Source organism: Musa acuminata, chromosome BXJ1-4 (genome assembly GCF_036884655.1).
Source record: "Musa acuminata AAA Group cultivar baxijiao chromosome BXJ1-4, Cavendish_Baxijiao_AAA, whole genome shotgun sequence".
Taxonomy (NCBI): Eukaryota; Viridiplantae; Streptophyta; class Magnoliopsida; order Zingiberales; family Musaceae; genus Musa; species Musa acuminata.
In genome coordinates this window covers 8,652,583-8,671,002 of record NC_088330.1, presented here as the reverse complement: position 1 = coordinate 8,671,002, position 18,420 = coordinate 8,652,583, and the positions used below count along the sequence as shown (strand labels likewise).

General features: G+C 40.2%; 3 protein-coding genes across 6 annotated transcripts; 2 read left to right on the top strand and 1 right to left on the bottom strand.

The window, feature by feature from the left end:
• The first annotated feature begins 2,191 nt into the window (after positions 1-2,191).
• On the top strand, positions 2,192-5,040 carry LOC135672403 (IQ domain-containing protein IQM2-like). Its single transcript, XM_065180882.1, has 9 exons — positions 2,192-2,730; positions 2,808-2,922; positions 3,009-3,074; positions 3,153-3,241; positions 3,320-3,410; positions 3,495-3,641; positions 3,716-3,808; positions 3,879-3,980; positions 4,069-5,040. Exons 1-9 carry the CDS (start codon positions 2,267-2,269, stop codon positions 5,023-5,025), a joined length of 2,124 nt encoding a protein of 707 aa, XP_065036954.1. The 5' UTR covers positions 2,192-2,266; the 3' UTR covers positions 5,026-5,040.
• Positions 5,041-5,358: 318 nt separating this feature from the next.
• On the bottom strand, positions 5,359-10,250 carry LOC135645770 (uncharacterized). 3 transcript variants are annotated; one of them, XM_065164468.1, is made up of 8 exons: positions 10,007-10,249; positions 8,203-8,283; positions 8,034-8,122; positions 7,857-7,931; positions 7,624-7,742; positions 7,358-7,540; positions 7,025-7,093; positions 5,359-5,623 (listed from the first exon to the last, which is right to left on the bottom strand). In XM_065164468.1, exons 1-8 carry the CDS (start codon positions 10,130-10,132, stop codon positions 5,526-5,528), a joined length of 840 nt encoding a protein of 279 aa, XP_065020540.1. In that variant the 5' UTR covers positions 10,133-10,249; the 3' UTR covers positions 5,359-5,525. The 3 variants fall into 3 exon arrangements, with proteins under 3 accessions (XP_065020540.1, XP_065020550.1, XP_065020558.1); XM_065164478.1 differs by having other exon boundaries at positions 5,583-5,640; positions 10,007-10,250; XM_065164486.1 differs by lacking the exon at positions 5,359-5,623 and adding an exon at positions 6,871-6,894 and having other exon boundaries at positions 10,007-10,250.
• Positions 10,251-11,058: 808 nt separating this feature from the next.
• LOC135583120 (DNA repair protein XRCC4-like) lies at positions 11,059-15,047 on the top strand. 2 transcript variants are annotated; one of them, XM_065164459.1, is made up of 5 exons: positions 11,059-11,263; positions 11,366-11,508; positions 12,158-12,265; positions 13,536-13,658; positions 14,325-15,047. In XM_065164459.1, exons 1-5 carry the CDS (start codon positions 11,092-11,094, stop codon positions 14,571-14,573), a joined length of 795 nt encoding a protein of 264 aa, XP_065020531.1. In that variant the 5' UTR covers positions 11,059-11,091; the 3' UTR covers positions 14,574-15,047. The 2 variants fall into 2 exon arrangements, with proteins under 2 accessions (XP_065020531.1, XP_065020526.1); XM_065164454.1 differs by having other exon boundaries at positions 11,063-11,263; positions 12,137-12,265.
• The last annotated feature ends 3,373 nt before the right edge of the window (positions 15,048-18,420 follow it).

Here is an 18,420-nt window from a genome sequence, read left to right as displayed (position 1 = left end):
CACTCGGGGCCCACAGAGGTATGGTCAAGGAGGCACTTTGGGTGGTGGTCGGTGGAGATCAGCTTACGACCCCACGACAAGATACGGAGGAAAAAAGGCGGGAGCAGAAAACACTTCGCTACCTGTCTCAAAATGACGCAAAACGTACCTTCATGATGATTCGAGAACAGGTCCAACTGCGGCGGGCGCCGCAGCGGGTCCCATTTAACTATAAGTGTGAGTAACGTTTGGTAGCGTATGAGAAGCATTTCTAAGTCGGAGAATTGAAGGATCTCTGCACTAAAAAGCGCGATGGATATTGATTTGGGATTTCGTCCTAAATTGACTCCCAATTTCTTCCTAAATACGATCGATAGGTACTTCAATCCAGCACAGATTGATTCACCTATTACACAATAAAAGTTAATAATAATAATCTTATTTTTTTATTTAAATATAATTAATCAGTCTATCCAATGATCTAATTTGAAAGGATGTAAAGAACGAATAAGAGATCATCTCTATCTTTATAAATATTTTCTAGGATCTATAGTAAGATAAACTATGACGTTTCATATGAGGTATCAATTTTTCTACGATTTAATTGGATAAAATATTATGAAATTCATTGGAGTTGATAATACCTTACAAGTCCCGCAATAAAGATGAATAGTGTGATCTTATAGTATTAAATATGAGCACTACTCTTTAGAATCATAAACATAAGGATGAAGATTTAGATTTTCAACCATATGTTCATCATGAAGATGAAGAGAAGACCTTGGATTAGCATTTATGACTACTCCAAAGAAAATTCCAGATAATATTTTTTTTAAGATTTAATGGTGAATTTTTCACCATTTGTTTTTACATGAGAATAAATATCCAAAAGAAACTTGGATTAAGGGTTTCTTAGTTGAAGCTGCAACCTACCAGAGTTAGTGTGCTGGTGAAGAACTCAGATGAACATATTTATGATGCTCCAATGATCAAACAAAGAATGGCAAACTGTAATGATTTTGATCACTTCATCAAGCTGACAGATTGATTGCATGTCAACCAGTTTCCCACAAACTACTGCAATTATTCTTCAACATTTGGCAGTAAAGAACTTCCTAAAGGTTTGATTGATGTAAAATCAAAATGTTCTTTGGAAACTGAAGTCTAAATCCTTCAGAAAAGAAGAAGAAAACAAGGATAATGTTGGGCAAATAAATCACAACAATGCTGATAATTAACAGCACAATATTATTCTACAATTGCACATCTTTGAATTATCGGACCTATCATCTCAGTCCAACGATCAACTTGAATCAAACTATTAACAAGGATATATATATATATATATATATATATATATATATATTGCAAGCATAGAAAGTGGATGGTGGATGATCATATGGCTTGCCTTGGAATGTGAATTTACAGGACATGTGATCTCATGTCCAATAGACCAACATGGTGCCCTTTTCCGTGCCACGTAAGCGGTGCTGTATCTACTGGATAGATTTGCAGGAACACGTGGTTGGAAGATTTGGGATGTCACACTGTCCTCCCCCTCAATTAAACACACCATCTCGGGTTTGCTTCGTCCAAGTAGCTTAATTTAGGAGCAACCCAACCAAACCATCCTGTTCTTTCTCCCTACCATTACCATCCCCTCTGCCTCAATTTATTCTTCCTTTCCCCACCTCAACCCCGCCCCCCCTCCCCCCCCCCCCTCTCTCTCTCTCTCTCTCTCTCGAACAAGTTGTTGGGTGATCCTCGAGGCAGAGGAGAGGAAGGTCTGAGTTTTGATCTCTTCATGTTTGCTTCTTGTGTGTGGAATCATTTGGTTTTCTCTTCTTCTTCTTCTTTTTTGTTCTTCTCCAGAGGTTTTGAAGCGGATCTTGATGCATGTAAATGGGTCAGTGTGTGTTTGTTCTTACAATCTTTGGATCGTTTCAGATGAAAAATGGCTTCTTTAATATGAGAATGGTAGGTGAATGGGTCCTGTTCATTCTGATTTCTGGATGAACTGGTTTCATCTGTCATGTTTCCGCCTTCAATTCGATTGTTGGGAGCGTTTAATGGCCTCATTTTTGCTGTTGCTTCTCGAAGATTTCAAGGCATTGTGAAATCGTTACCTTAAGAGCATTTCTGGTTTTCTTATGGCAGATTAAAACGTTTGCTTTCATGCAGCTCGAAACTGCCGGTTTTAGATGCTCAGTTCTTCTCTCTGCAGGCTGAGATCTACATCTCATTGCCCATCACCAAGGAGAAGAAGCCTCTTCCATCCAACATCGACATGGGGGTGACACTTTCGTGCCCCGGAGAGATCCATAATTCCATGAACGATCGCTTGGAAGCTCTCATCGTGAGGTCTCTCAGTTTCGGTGACAACGTGAGATCGACTCTGCGGTCCATCAGCTTCAATGGCCGCGACTCCAAGCCTGCCAACCTCAAGTCTCTTGGCCCCGGGAAACGACTGATAGAAGGATCTGTGAGCTTTAATGGAAGGGTAATGGACCCTTTCCACTTGGACTCCGATATCGCGGTAAAGACTGCTGCTCCTAAGCAAGATGTGCCCGCAAAGATTGATCATCCCAAGATATCGAGGTTCAGTCCTCTGGGGAAGAGGTCCTTGGAATCAGATTTGATCGGCCCTGGCAGCCCCAAGCATGAAGCTGCCGTGAGGTTGCAGAAGGTCTACAAGAGCTTTCGGACAAGGAGACAGCTCGCAGACTGTGCCGTCCTCGTAGAGCAGAGCTGGTATCACCCTTACTGCCGATCCCGAGATTCCGGACTCATGTCAGATGAATCGTGATTGAGATTCTGTATGTATTCAGGTGGAAGCTGTTAGATTTTGCATTGCTCAAGCGAAGCTCCGTGTCGTTCTTCGACATCGAGAAGCAAGAATCTGCGGTTTCGCGGTGGTCGAGGGCGAGAACGAGGGCTGCAAAGGTCTGGTTTTTGGAGTCGATATGAACATCATCTCGATTGTGATGTTCTGATCATCGAGGATTAAACTTCGTGTTCTTGCTTTACAGGTGGGGAAGGGTCTATCCAAGGATGAGAAAGCTCAGAAACTTGCCTTGCAGCATTGGTTAGAGGCAGTGAGTGTCTCATCTCAGTTCACAGAACAATCTGTGTCATTCATTTCTATCGATGTTTTTAATGTTATATATCGACAGATCGATCCTCGACATCGGTATGGTCACAATCTCCAGTTCTACTATGACTGCTGGCTTCAACGCGAGAGCATGCAGCCTTTCTTCTACTGGTTAGTCTGGAGACTCCACTAAGGGACTTGGATAACCAGTAGAGCATCTGCCTTAATCCATCACGTTGTGTTCATTAGGCTCGATGTAGGGGAAGGAAAGGAGGTCAACCTCGAAGAACAGTGCACTCGATCGACACTGCAACAGCAGTGCATCAAGTATCTTGGCCCTGTAAGCACTTGCCTCGGGAACGTAGTCTTCCTTCTTTGTGTTTCTCTCCATGATCGATTAGTTGTTCATCGTGGTGATCTGCAGAAAGAAAGGGATGCCTACGAGGTCATAATCGAGGATGGAAGATTCATGTACAGGAAGAGCAGACAGGTGATAGACTCGTCTGAAGGTCCGAAAGATGCGAAGTGGATCTTCGTCCTAAGCACACTGAAGAAACTATATGTTGCTCAGGTGATGATTCTCCTTGAACTACAAATCGTTGTTCGATGTGAAAACTGCTTAGGATGATGGATGGAGCATTGCAGAAGAAGAAAGGCACGTTTCAGCACTCTAGTTTTCTTGCCGGGGGAGCTACTTCTGCTGCTGGCCAACTGGTACTAGAAAAAGGAGTTCTCAAGGTAAAAGATGAGTTCCTCGGTAAATTAATTATGTCGAATTGTTTTACGTGTTTTATCATGATTTTGTCAGGCTGTGTGGCCTCATAGCGGCCATTATCGCCCGACCGAAGAGAACTTTCAGGATTTCATGAGCTATCTTGCAGAAAAAAATGTCGATCTCACTGATGTTAAGGTCAACAAGTCATTCGTACCTTCTTCTTCATCATAGATGAATCACTGCGAAGCATGCTGAATTGTTGTGTTTGTTTCATCTCAAACAGAGAAGTCCAACCGAAGAGCATCAAGAAGAACACTGCAGGAGACCAGGAAAGCACCACTCGAAGCTGAACGTGGCTGAAGGAAATGTCTCTACCAAGCGTGAAACCGATGCAGATTTAGAGCATGAAGGAGGAGAACACTGCGGTAGACCAGGAAAGCACCACTCGAAGCTGAACATGGCTGAAGGAAATGTCTCCACCAAGCCTGAAACTGATGCAGATTTAGAGCATGAAGAAGAAGAACACTGCAGTAGACCAGGAAAGCACCACTCGAAGCTGAACATGGCCGAAGGAAATGTCTCCACCAAGCCTGAAATCGATGCAGATTTGTCTCCAGCATCCTCGACTGGGAACACAAGCATTAACAACATTACCACGTGCGAGGGAGTGAACCTTAGCAGAACAGTTGCTGATCCGAAACCAGAGGGAACACTCGAGGTGCAGCAAGATCACAATCTCCACAAGCAGCAGATGAATGCTGAAGAACACGACATGACCAGACCAGAGAATGTGTGTGTTGAGGAGGAGGAAGAGGGTGGAGAAGCTGTGATATCGTCGGAACTGATACGTCGAAGGATAAACTCGAAGAAGGGCATCAACTCGTATCAGCTGGGGAAGAAGCTCTCCTTCAAGTGGACGACGGGAGCAGGGCCTCGAATTGGGTGTGTGAGGGACTACCCATCGGAGCTCCAGTTTCGTGCGCTGGAGCAAGTATGCTTGTCGCCGACAGGTGCAGGGATGTCTAGGTTAGCTTCACCGCGGACCGCGAGATGCCAGAGTCCGCTGACACAGGAGAAATCTTTGCTCAAGGAAGTGCTGCAGCAATCTCACATGCAAATGACACAGGAGAAATCTTTGCTCAAGGAAGTGCAGCAGCAATCTCACATGCAAATGACACAGGAGAAATCTTTGCTCAAGGAAGTGCTGCAGCAATCTCACATGCAAGACAATGGAAGATGAAGGGAACCTGTTCCTCTGAACCATTTATATATGTATATATATATATATATATGTGAGATGAGGAGTGTTTGTGTTGATTTGTTTTGTAGAGCTTCTCGAGGAAGTGCCTCATCGAAACTTTAATGAAATTTCGATGGATCAACAAAAAATCAATGCATTTTTTATGGTAACTTTCTAAGCAAATTATCATATGGTGGACCATTGCATATATACGTATAGAAGCTTGAAGCAGAGAAATAAATTGGGGAAAGAAGCTTGAAGGACCTTGATGAACACAAGCAAGCGATACAGAAGAAGGGAGGAATGAAATGGATTACAACATCGCTATAGTACTGGAGCAATAAAACTGAATTGAACAACCACAACTGTATAAACATAAATCCGGTCTACTTATCACCGAAGCAAGTTCTCAAATAAACTTGAAGACGTTGGATGATTATATTCCCTAAGATTAGCGATGCATTGACAAGAAGACAACAAGCCAAACACTGTAGATAAAACTAGTTTGCTCTCCCACGGCCACCCATCCTTCCTCGCCCATTTCCATAACCCCTGCCACCATTTCTTCCACCACCTCCTCTTCCACCATATCCTGCACCTGTTACATCAAGACTTCTGGTAATACCAAAAGAATATGGATGAATAATTTTAGACAAGTTTCAAGGGAAAAGCTAAAAATGTATCTTTTGCACCCCTAGCATGTAAATAAAGATTGCTGGGTTGTCCCGGTATCAACTTACTAGAAGAGGCAAGAGGCAGCTTGGTGCAATGGTTTTTGAACAAATCCTTTCAGCTCACACTTCTTTAGCACTTTCAAGCTGTTTTTTTAGTCACTCTAATCATCAAGTTGTAACTAATAACGAAGAAAAAGTTCAGTCATGTCATTTTTGTGAAGACATCCTTCAATGTCCCTATGATCACCCACATGTAACTTTTGTGAAGACATCCTTTTCGTTACCCATGTGTTCAAATGTTCATATATTTGCATTTTGACATGCTTATGCTGGAAGTATTCAGTGTTGACATGTCCAACCTAGCACAACTCCTGTCAAACTTATAGATAGGAACATAGCTAGTCCTGGACAAATCCAATTAATTAAAACAATATATTAAACCAAACTTTATTAAGTAAAACACTAGACTTTATTAATTAAAATATACCTACTAATCATCACCATAGGTCATTCTCACCATCCAAAACTTCTCCCATGCAAATTGTTCCTATTTCTATCATAACTCATGTTCAAACTTCAATGATTGAATACTAGTGTTACAGCTACAACCACAGATGCACGAGGGAAATAAACTGGAAAAACTGCACTCAAGATAATATCATAAAATCTTTTTAGAAGAAATAATTAACAAGTTTCCTAGATGGTGCCAGACACGGCATGACCAAAGAAACAATACAAGTGATTGCTTTTGTTTTTAGTCCAGATTCAGGATTAATTTGATTCCGATGATCCAGATGAAAAAAAGCCAAGTTTAATTCTGAAACCTTTGAAATTCATGGATTATCGAAATAATCTTTTCATGGCAGACCTTAGATCAATCTCAACATCTGCCTTATTACTAGCCAGTCACATCTATTTGGACCCGTCTCAACCAAACATATGAATTCGAATGACTTGCCAACAGTCAGAGTCATATTTTTCATAGTTCACAAAATAAATTTCAAACAATGTGATTTGGCAAATCCAGACAAAATCCTCATCCCTGACAGATACCAGTAAAATTTAATCCAAACCCTGCTCCCAATATCGATCCAACTTAGATCTCTTAAGTAAATACATTGTAAAATACTAATAGGCAAAGGGAAACCAACTGCATAAGACTCTTGCAAATATGGAGTCTTCTCCAATCATATCCCTGGAGGTAGAGAGACTATTTCTGTAAATTGAACCCTAGTGACAGGTCTAGAAGTAAATACTCAATGTGGCAGCAGCAAGGTCATAAAGTAAAAGCAAGTGAAGGACAAAAATAATTATTATGAGCTTACCACGGGAATTCCAACCTCCTCTACCACGTCCACCACCTCGATTCCAATTTGAGTTCCATCCACCGTTTTCTATCATGAAATATAGTGAATCAGCTAACTTAAAGCGAACTAAATAAACCAAAAGAAAGAGAAGAAACAAAGTTCAATATATACTCCTTTTGATGTCCTTAATTATACTAATTTTGACTATCATATATCCCATAAATCAAGGCATCAGAGCAAGCATATATAAGTTATATGCTGCAGACCATATATCTATGCTCCAGTCCATCAGAAGCAGAATCTAAAATGTGACACATCTATATACGCTCATTCATCAAAAGATTAAGGTACCTTGGTTGTTTTCATAGCCACCATATCCACCTTGATTGTAGTTGCCACCATATCCTCCTTGATTGTTGTTATATCCACCATAACCACCCTGATTATTGCCATATCCACCATACCCACCATATCCTCCTCTTCCCCAGCCTCTTCCTCTTCCTCTACCTCTAACACTTCCTCGGCCATATGAATCTGTAACAAGAAAAACAAAAATATTATATTATATATTAATTGATGCTTTCAGTAGTCAAAATATTAGAATTCATTAGAAGTACCTTCATTAAGTTGACCAAGTGCCCGTCTGTACTGATATTGTTGCTGCTGTTGAGATTGCTGTGGCTGCTGAAACTTCTGTTGATGCTTTGGCTGCTGGACATGTACCGGAGCTTGATACCTACCAAGGGAGGAAAATCAACAGTGTATGCAACAAAGCTCTTGTAGAGCCATACCCCGCTAAGAAGACTAAACCATGTTTGAGATGCAGCATAAGAAGAATCAAATGCAGTACCCAGGGCCCTTCTTGTTGGGTTCTCTGGTTGACAAAGTTACTGAGATCATTGAAACATGGCGTGTCATCTCCAATCTTCACAAAAGCAAAAAAAAAAAAAGGTGAGCATGTTGTACCACCAACCCAATCAAAATTCAAATACCATCGTTCTCCATGAAAAAGCAGCAAAACACTTACGGAACAAGACCCTCCTCGATGGGTTCCCAAACATCAGTAATGCTAACAGAACTTATCACGGTATCTTGATGCAGATGAGGAAACCTTTTCTGTAGTCAAAATATAGATTAAGAGAGGCTAAAAATTGACACATACTAGCAAAATCACACATAAGCAGTAAGATATCAACCTTGACAAACTCAGCAACAGCTACTGTCTTGCTGATTGCCTGTCCCATTGCCTTTAGGACGATCTCTTTCATATGACTTTCCTGCATGTACAACTCAAATTTGTAATTCTGAAAAGCTCAACTTTGTTGACCAACAAAACTGAGGTGTATGGATATAAAAGAATACCAACATAGATATATGCAAACAAATCTGTGTGGATCACAAGAAACAAGCTGAACTAAAGATACCAATCTGTTCAATATACCAACCAATGATCCATCCATCTCCTTGGAAAATAAAAAAAGTCACTTCAAAACAAGCATTGAAGACAGACAATCAAGACTGACTTTGCATGGAGTATTTATCTTGATTTTATCATTATGCATTTATACAGAGAAAGTCTCAGCATATAATATTCAATTTAGTGTGAAAAAGCATTTTAGAAATTTGTATAGAAAGTATTAGCATCGTAGAAGATGACCACAAATTAACAAATACTATATCATGACAAAAAATGAGTCACAAAATAAAACATGACTAGTGCCAAGAAGGATATGCCTAGAATATTAGTATGGTCACCAACAATCCTTTTGTAAAGGCTAATAAGCTTCGGAGAGAACATCTGTCATCTAACAACTGTAAAGATGAAACCAAGAAATAAATCCTTCAGGATATACCTTCTTTGTCTTTCCATTCTTCTCTCATTTCATATACAGAAGAATTACAAGTTCTAGGCAACAATATTTCCACAAAATCAAGTGCAAAGTGATTATCTGAATTACACAAATCAGATATACCCAAATCTATATGTAAACTTTATATTTCTACTAAAAAATCTTCATAAAAATTAATTATAGATGAATTAACTCCTTAGTTGACACAAATAGGAAAAGAAAAAAAATCCATCAATCGCATGCATAACTATAGTATTGGCTGTTGATGCACTGGAACTTCATGGCAAAACTTCTGTCCACTAAGTATTCAAGTCAGTTATTGATGCTCTGGGATTTCATGGCAAAACTTTTGTGCACTAAGTATTTATGCCAGTTTCTCATTCGAGAAAGAACATCCGAGTCACACTCACATGAGGAACATGTTGACGCACCTCAGTATATGTCATGGCATCTACTGTTATTGTGGCTTAATCTCTATTTTTCTTTAAACTATGAAAACCAAATCTTCCTCATTCATCATAAATACCAGTACTTTGTGAAATTCTAAATATCACAACATGTTACTTCTGCCCTGATACCATATGACAGTAAACCTCTGTGTCAAATGTTAAAAGCCCTACCTCTAATTATGCATACTTTCTCCCCAAAATGAATTTGTAAATTCTAAAGGATACAAGTGATTGTAAACCAAGCCCATCTTAAATAGTCTCCTGAGTGCTGACAACTGAGCCGTCTTTTGCACTTTGAGGCATTAGCCCGATGGAGTGGAGCACAATTTACCCTACTGAAGGATCGACACTAGCCACAAATTCCAAGCCTGTCGCAGTGATCTACTTCCCGCTATAAAGTACAAATCAAGGGGTGTCATGTCCCACTGAACTGACTCCTTTCTTATTTTGTTCATGTCCATCCCATAACAATATACCACCATAAGTACTGTCAACGAAGCATCTAGATTCTTCAAAGGGCAAATCAAACAAGCAACATTCACATTAACACGAAGATCTAGAGCACACCATCCACTAACAATAGCATCCCATATTCCTGAGCAAAATCGAATCAACATGCCCCGAATCAACGTGATCAGAAGATGAGCGTCGACTCCCACAACCAAGCGCCCAATGACGGCAAGACATCGAACCGGTCATACCTGGAGGAGGCTGGTGGCGTAGTTGACATAGTTGCGGATGAGCCCCTGGGTAGTGATTCGGATCTCGTTCTCGCCAATGGCCGCCGACTGCGGCCGCGGCTTCTCAACTCTCTGGTACCTATCCATGACTCACGCGCCGCGCCCTCGACGAACCCAAACGAAGCGGACGACTGGAGGGGAGGAGTGGAGATATGGAAGAGAGGAGGCAGTTAGGGTTTGGTGACTTCGGTCTTAAACCCCTAACGGATCGGAGCCGCACGCGAACGCACGAGGCTTGGACGGTGCGGAGATCAAAGTGCAAATACCTTCCCGTTTAATGAGATCTGCAAAGTGTTCGCATGCACTTTATTCTATACCTGCCACATTATTGGTGCTAGCCATGAGGCCCACACAGAATCTGCTGACGTGGCTCCATCTGTTGACAAGACAGGTAATCCGTTTTGAGTATGTCTTTACAGTCGGCTTTGGAGTTTCAGAACCGCCTCCACTGTAGTATTCCCAAAAAGAAAACAATACCTAAGGAATTTTTAGAAATAAAATTACTAATTAATTTAAGTTAATATTACAAAAAAATAATTGATCGAAAGACTTAGTTATTAATCCTTTTTTTTTAATTATAATTAGCTCTGTCAATAACAGTGTCATAACGACCGGTCTACTATCACCAACAGGTGGGTGTCACATGGCTGCATGCGATGGAGTGGTTGCTGGAGCACGGCTCTTCAAGATGCCAATCATGTTCCTGTACACATGTCAACGCATGATGGACGCAGATCATGTTCTAGAATGGATATATCCATGCATCGAACCTCGAATCAACATGACATGGATCTCAAGTACGATGAATTGGTATGTTTAGATAAGCAACCAATGAGTGCATCCAAATCATGGATGGATGTCCACGCATGCATGAATGAGGCATTAATGAGCAACAACGAAGGCGTGAAGCAGTGTCCAAGCATGCGTCTTGGACTGCTTCGACCCGTACTAGTCTGGCCCGGTCCGGTTCGGTCTGGTTTGGGCCACGGTAGTTCAACTCCAAGTTGAAATCTTTGGTTTCCTTGCGCGAGAAGTAACAGAAGCCGATGGAGGAGGACGCCGCCGTCTCCTCTTCCTTTACGAGGCACACTTGCTTGAAGCTGGACCTCCCCGTGGAGGATCCCAAGGCAAAGGACGCTGTCTTTGTGAAGGCTACGTGGTTCCCCTCCCGCTTCGACCTTGCCATCTCTGACGGCCTCGACGCCTGGACCTGCCACGGTGCCCACCTTTGCGACCCCTCCTTGCTGTTTGATCCTGGACGTGGCTTTACAGTTGTTGTTTGATCTTCTCTTTTTTGGTTCCTGCTTGTTGATCGTTCAGCGTCGGAGGCGGAGGTGAGGCTTAGGGCGGAGCAGTGGGACCTGCCGGTGGCCGAATACATCGCCCTGGCCGAGCACTACCTTGGGTTTCAGCAGCCGGGATCCAAATATGGCTTCGAGGACGCCGGAAACGGGCAGCGCAGGGTTAGTCACACTTGTCGTTCTTCTTCTTCTTCTTCTTCTTTCTGGCACTTCGCATTATTGTGTATTAGGTCAAAGGTGTAGAAAAAGATCTTTTTTTTCCTCGGTTGAGTCATTGGTTATCTCAGATTCTGATTTTTCCCTGAACTTTACTTTCTCTGATCGCTCTCTGGATGATGTTTGCTTTTAGTTTGGGACATTGTTAGGCACATGATATGATGCATCTTACCTCTAATTTCTTAGCTGGTTGAACTAAATGCTTTGTAGTGTTAGTAAACAGAAGTAAAGCAGTGATGCACTTGAAACATTTTCTCGTAGGTTTTTTCTCTCTTTCGATATCCGATTATCTGATGCATCTACTGACCTTAGTGATCGAATATTCAAATCCAAGACAAAAGGATCAGATGAGGGACTGAAAAGCTAAAACAAAATTTCACACTTATCAGTATTATCCAATTTAGGAGTTGAAAAGAAAATGCTCTCTCTTTCTTTTGTAATTAATTATCAAATTCCAATATTTAGACATTAGTACAGATGATCTTGGCTTTATTTATTAGCATATTTTATCCTTTGGATTGATTATGTAATCTACCTTTTTTTGCCTTTATTGATTTTTTTTGTTTCTCATCAGTTGTCATGGACTTTTGAAAAGCAAGGTACCACACTGGAGTGGCGCTGGAAGTGCCAACCATCACCCAACAAAAAGCAAACTACAGCAGGAATCCTGGATTTCCTTATGGACGCAAATATTCGCCTCAGTGTAAGATGCTGCTTTATCCTTTATGTATATTATATAACTTGTGAAGGAAATTAATTTTCCTTCATTATCTTATTGAGAATCTTCTCTTTGGTCTTTGTTCATATTACTATTTTCCCCCATCTAGATCGCTAGGTTGCTGAACTTGGTCTACAATTCTATAATTATTTTTTTACAAAAGTTCAATGCATGAATCTTGGTCTGACAGTTCCAAATTTATATATATAATTTTTTTTTCCTATTTGTATTATTACTGTCCCGATATCTAGAGATACAGATTCTAAACTGCTACTACAGGTTTTGGTAGATTTAGGATCACTATGCAGCCCTTTGAATGTATTAGCGTGCAGGAAGCAGAACAGACTTATGAATGAGCTAAGTATGTTTCATAAGTCTGAGAACATGAGAACTTTAAGGATAAGAGATTGATAACATGACCAATCATCTTCTAGCTAAGTTCTTGCCATGATTTGATTATGAGATATATCTAATATTTAATATCCATCTAAATTCTGGATATATCTAATATTCCATCCTCCATCCTATATTTTAGCTCAACACCAAATTACTGTCATATATTGATCCTCAACATCTGCTCAGAGGAGCTCACCTGCATTTTCTGTTTCTATGTTACCAATTAGTGATTTTCTAATGCCAAATATTAGAGTCTTACTTTGCCTTCATCTCATGTTTGAGATTATTTATTAAATTAAGAAATAAAATTTGGAGAGGCCATGCAAACTAAGGTTTTCATGTCATATAGGTTGGCCTGAAAATAGTCATCACCATGCACTTAATATTTGCTTTTTTGCAGTAACTGTGACATGGAAGAGATGCCTGATTCTATCATAATTGTGCTCATGCTCCTTGATTCTATCTTCTGACTCAAGTTTAAAGTCCCTGTTAGTTCAAACTGAATTGATCACAGCTGTTATCTCCTTCTAGCAATCATTGACATTGTACGAGGGTCACTACTTGTGACACCAATATATATGTGAGGAACTGTTTTGTTGTGCATCAAACCCTGTCACTTCCACTTCAAACTTGTAAAAATATTTTGCACTCATGGGATTGTTTAGAATTTCTTAAACTCCTGCAGTGCTCTTTGGAGTACCATATATGTGCATGATATGTCTAAACACATTTAGATACTTGTACGTGCAACTATAATCTTAGTTAAGAAAACCATTACTCTAGTAGTGTTCTATGTTTAAAGTAATTTTTTTTATCTACGTCATTGTCCAAAAATAAAGTATTTAACAAATCTGTGCAGGAAGAAGTTGTTAGGAAGACGCAATCCTACCAGAAGTTGAAATCAGAAGCTGAGAAATGTTTACTTCAAAGTGAGAGGTTTAGCAATGAGAAAGTCGAATTTGAATCTGCGGTCTACACAAAGGTATGTTTTATTTTCTTGTTATTCTAAATCTCATTTTATTCAAATTTCTGTAAATACATTGTTGTGGTTTTGTAAAACTTTAATTTTGTTTAATAAAATTTCAATTTATAAAAGACTATGGAAGTTGGGATATTGAGTAAGCCTATTTTTATCTATCAACTAAAAGGAATATAGACGATAGTTTTAACAAAGTTAATGCTCATCTGAAGTTGAAGTTACTCTACCAAAGACCTCTTATCATGATATATAATTGCATTAGCCTGTCAAATCGGAGGGGATTTCAGAGATTTATGTGCTACAAAGGTCCTTGCCTGGATACTTTGGGAATGTGTTTTGCCTAACAAGTGATGTGAGCATATTTTATGAATATATGCAGACTGACAATATGATTGATGTTGCCTAATCCCCTTGATTTCTGATTAGAACAAGTTAGTGGTTCATTTTGACCTTTCTAATGGGGCTATATTGATGGTTAAAACTGATCAATAAGTTTGTTGCAGGAGAAAATGACGGACTCCTTGTAAAGCCATTCGAGCTAAAGTTTAATGTGGAAATTTTTTAGTAGTTGCAACATTTTGTCACAAGTCTTCGTTAAGATTCACATATTTATCATACTATGCGAATCTCCCTTGGGTTCTTACCTAATTATTTGTTTTGTGAATCTAGTTTGTGGCCATTTTAAACTCCAAGAAGGCCAAACTGAGAGGACTCAGGGATCGGATAGCAAAAAAAGGAACTGCTGGAAAAGCTTCAAAAGAGGATAATTCAACCGATGGAACCGAGAGCTTTGACGAAGGAAGTGATGACGAAATCGTGAAGGCAGAACCTGCAGAAGAGACTGTTGGGGACCTTCCTGGCTCTTCAGAGGCAGCAGCCAGTTCTGGCTTGAGAACTCGAAAGAGAACTCGCAAGTAGCGCTCAGGGGTCGGTCACTGCAAAAGTGCAAATACAACCATTTTTTGCGTTAAACACTACATGGAGGGAATGTCTTCTTCTGAAGTTGTGTCACAACAAGTTTCTCCGTGCCGTCGGCCTCCTCTCACCAGGCCAACATGCCGTGCCCACTGGGTGAGCTCCCTGAGCATGAGAGGAGATACAACATGAAGAAAGTTATGGAGACGGATTTTGGCACATGCATCGAACATGTGTGAGATGTTGCTCTCCAATTTCACACTTTTGTTTGCGGTGCCAGAAGCAGAACATTGTTAAATGAAAGAGATACACACTAAGAATTTTCCCATTCAGATAAAATATCTTTTCACAATTCTCTGATGATGTATGTGTGTGTGAGACAAAACTATGATGGATGCACTGACTTTGTATCAGATATGTTCTATTTATGATCATTTTCAATTTACCAATTCATACAAAACATTTTGAAAGGTTCAACAACACTTGTCTTTCATTCTGAAATTCCAAGTCTATGAGATACCTTATTTCCGCATCAGTTCTATAAGTTATTCTGGCTCATATGTCGATCATATTCCAAGTTGGTTCAGATGCAATAAAGAAGAGTAAACTGAGCTCAAAGGAAGTTGACTAAGAACATAATGATCTTAAGAGTTATCATTATTTTCAACATATTAGGATGAACACTTACTGTATGTAACATAATCTAAACAAATTTTTAGGCGTCTATCGACTTATTCATATTATAACTATACAATGATACGTTCATTTGTGGGCATTGAACTCATACGTCAAACAACTCCTACTTGATTTCTTTCACAGAAAAAAGAATGTTTGACTTCTTTTGCCTCCTCTCGTGTTCCTTGAATTCATCAAACACATGTTTGCGTATGTTTGACGACTCGAACAAGTAATCTTTCGAGTCTTTTCCTCTTTTCGTTTTCCTTGAATTCATCAAACGCATGTTTACGTATGTTGGACGACTACGAACCCCAATCCCTCATGTCAGTGCTGAAGTAGTAGTGTTTTCAGACCAAGGCGATCCAGTCGGAAACCAGGAAGAGGAACGAAGCGGCGTAGTTGGTGGAATTAATGCTGCGTCTTTGAAGTCAACCACGAGGAGAACTCCGAATCCTTCGACTCGAAATGTAATCCGTTGTCTCCTATAAGACACTCTCTTCGCCAGCTCTACTGCATGTCCATGGGAAGAAACCAAGAAGAAGCAGGGCGTCCGATTCCTTCGCTTTCTCATCACTGCGATGGCTCATTGCTGTTTCCGAGCGCTACCGTTGCTTGTCCTGGTGCTCTCGAGCTCGCATCTTCTCACGGCGGCAAGGCCTTTCGACGGGGACCGGTGGCAGGGGAACGTGAGGCTCCCTCCGCGGTACTCATTTCAACAGGGACCTGTGCCGCCGTCGGGACCATCGAGCTGCACCCACAAGTCCAACAACAATGAAGGGGTTTGCAAGCCTCCTCGTCTTTAGGAATGGAAGGAGAAGTCCCGACAAGTCCACAGCATTTGCTTTTCTTTTCTGGTTCTTTATAGTCCATGTCTTGCATGCTACAGAACACCATACAGTTTGTATTTGGATCGCCAAGATAATGAAATAGTATGACTTCAATGCAACGACATGCATACTCAAATGGTTAGTATGCATAACCCACCCCCCCCCCCCCCCCCCCCACACACACACACACACACATATATGTGGGTTATTTCATATGGTTAGCTCTTGGTAGAAAAGATATTGCATGCTCATAAATCATCATGATCAACATTTTTTTAATGAATCATAGTGAAATAACTTGGGTATATAATGATTATGATTTATTTAGAGGTTAATTTCTGTATACTTTGGAAATAATCACATATGGTAAAATCCACTTACTTGAAGACTGTCTCAGAAAAATAGTGAGACACCCAAAATTAGTCTCAGAACACTGCCTGAGGGGTTCTGCAATCAGCTTTCTTTCTTTCTTTCTTTTTGGGAAAATATTATATCACCCAAAAAAAGGAATTTTTGGGTTTAACATCTTAAGCTTTCTGATAATTGGATTCAGAATCTGAAAAGAATCATCTTTGCAGTATTAGGATCATATCATTGTCTTCGTTTCTTCTGTACCTCTGACATTGAACACAAATGACAGTGCTCAATCTAAATCAATGAAGAGTATAATGTAAAGAGTCACAAAATCTTATATAAGTATTTTGTTTATTTACATAGCAATTAACACATACATTAGGCCATGAGAGTGAATGCACGCACACTGCATGCATTGGGCCTTAAAGTCAAAACTTGCATGGAATTGGCTTGAGACCATCTCGGAGTCACTGTCATGAATTGGACCATTCGATCCTCATGTTGGTCCAAATCAAAGACTCGCAACTTCTTGGCCTCAAACCCCTCGGAATGGTTGATTTTGATCCACATTCGATCACACATATATGCTCGTGAAATGGTGCATATAGTCTTGAGTCAAAACAACCTTCTTTGGAACGAGTCCAAGTCCTGGAGGTGGAAGAGAATAAGAGAACCAAGTGATGTGGATTGTCAAACCGATGCATGCGTAACATGAGTTTGGTGATGCTATCTATATTGCTCTAAACAACCATAAACTTACCTCTCTCTCTCCCTCTCTTGTTTATTGAGATGGCTGTGGTTCCGAAGCACAGGAACGCTGGTGCTGCTCCTCCTACTGGTTGCGAGCATGCAAACCGTAATGGCGAGGAGGCCCATGAAGCAAGACGGGTGGCCGAAGAAGAACGAAGAGTTCTTCCTCTTCGATCATTATTCATGGGATATAAAGAAAAATAATTTTTATATATAAATAAATATTAATATATCATAATACACGGTGGAATTAAATGGAACTATAATCAAATAAAACACCAAGATATACATAAAAAAATCCGTTCAATGTGAATGAAGGATAAAAATAATATCTAAATCCTTCCTAATTCTCCCAAAGTAATCATAGTAAGAATCTACTGTATATTTGATCTAACCTGAGATGAGAACACTGTTGAATGATTGAGAATAGTCTCTCTGTCCTTGTTTTCTTCTCTTTCTTTCTCCTTGGATTTTTGTCTTTTTCTCCTCCTTTTTGCTGCTGCAAGGATCTTATGTGCTGCCTTTGTTGTTGCCCTATTTATGCATCTTTCTGCCTTTAAAACGTAGCCACCTACACCCCCCTAATATGAATTAGAGTTATGTTAAGTGAGGAGGTGGGCTATGGGCTGTTCAAGCCCACTATGGGTTGAATTTGTGGGCTGTCAACCCAACAACCTTCCCCTTCAGCCTATAAAAGAGGTTGTCCCATGACTCCTCAATGTGAAGCCATGCCGACCAGCTGTAGGCATATCTCCTGTTTTTCTTTTGGTAAGGTCTTCATTCCATTTGGTAGTAATACCAAATCATAAGTGTGGTTCTTCTAAAGAGCATCCATCTCCTTTTGCATAGCAACTAATTACTTCTCTTTCTGCTCATTTTCAACTATTTCCTGGTAACTCTTTGGTTCACCTGTATTAGTAAGCATCACATACTCATATGTTGAGTATTTTCTGGAAGGTTGACGTTGTCTAGAAGATCTTCTCAACTGAGATTCTACGAGAAGTTGCTATCAAACTTCTTCTTGCTCAACATGTCCTACGAGTATATCAACATCAGGCTCTACACCATCTTCTTGCACATCTCACCCATCACCTTGATATACTGGAGGAGTAACTAGGTCACAATCTGCTAATCTTTCTGTAGAAGCTTTGGCCGGTGTCTTCTTCTTCAAATCTTCAAAGGTTTGATCCTTAAAGAAGACTACATATCTGCTTCTAAACACCTTCTACTTTTCTGGATCC

Bases quoted from the DNA above. Each gene is read 5' to 3' on its own strand.
- LOC135672403 (XM_065180882.1), top strand. From the start codon at position 2,267: ATGGGGGTGACACTTTCGTGCCCCGGAGAGATCCATAATTCCATGAAC. The intron at 2,731-2,807 runs GTATCACCCTTA...GTATGTATTCAG, and splicing joins GTCCTCGTAGAGCAGAGCTG to GTGGAAGCTGTTAGATTTTG. The intron at 3,981-4,068 runs GTCAACAAGTCA...CATCTCAAACAG, and splicing joins TCGATCTCACTGATGTTAAG to AGAAGTCCAACCGAAGAGCA.
- LOC135645770 (XM_065164468.1), bottom strand. From the start codon at position 10,132: ATGGATAGGTACCAGAGAGTTGAGAAGCCGCGGCCGCAGTCGGCGGCC. The intron at 7,743-7,856 runs GTACTGCATTTG...CTCCCTTGGTAG, and splicing joins CCCAACAAGAAGGGCCCTGG to GTATCAAGCTCCGGTACATG. The intron at 5,624-7,024 runs GTAAGCTCATAA...TTGATGTAACAG, and splicing joins AGGAGGTTGGAATTCCCGTG to GTGCAGGATATGGTGGAAGA.
- LOC135583120 (XM_065164454.1), top strand. From the start codon at position 11,092: ATGGAGGAGGACGCCGCCGTCTCCTCTTCCTTTACGAGGCACACTTGC. The intron at 12,266-13,535 runs GTAAGATGCTGC...AAATCTGTGCAG, and splicing joins ACGCAAATATTCGCCTCAGT to GAAGAAGTTGTTAGGAAGAC. The intron at 13,659-14,324 runs GTATGTTTTATT...TTGTGAATCTAG, and splicing joins AATCTGCGGTCTACACAAAG to TTTGTGGCCATTTTAAACTC.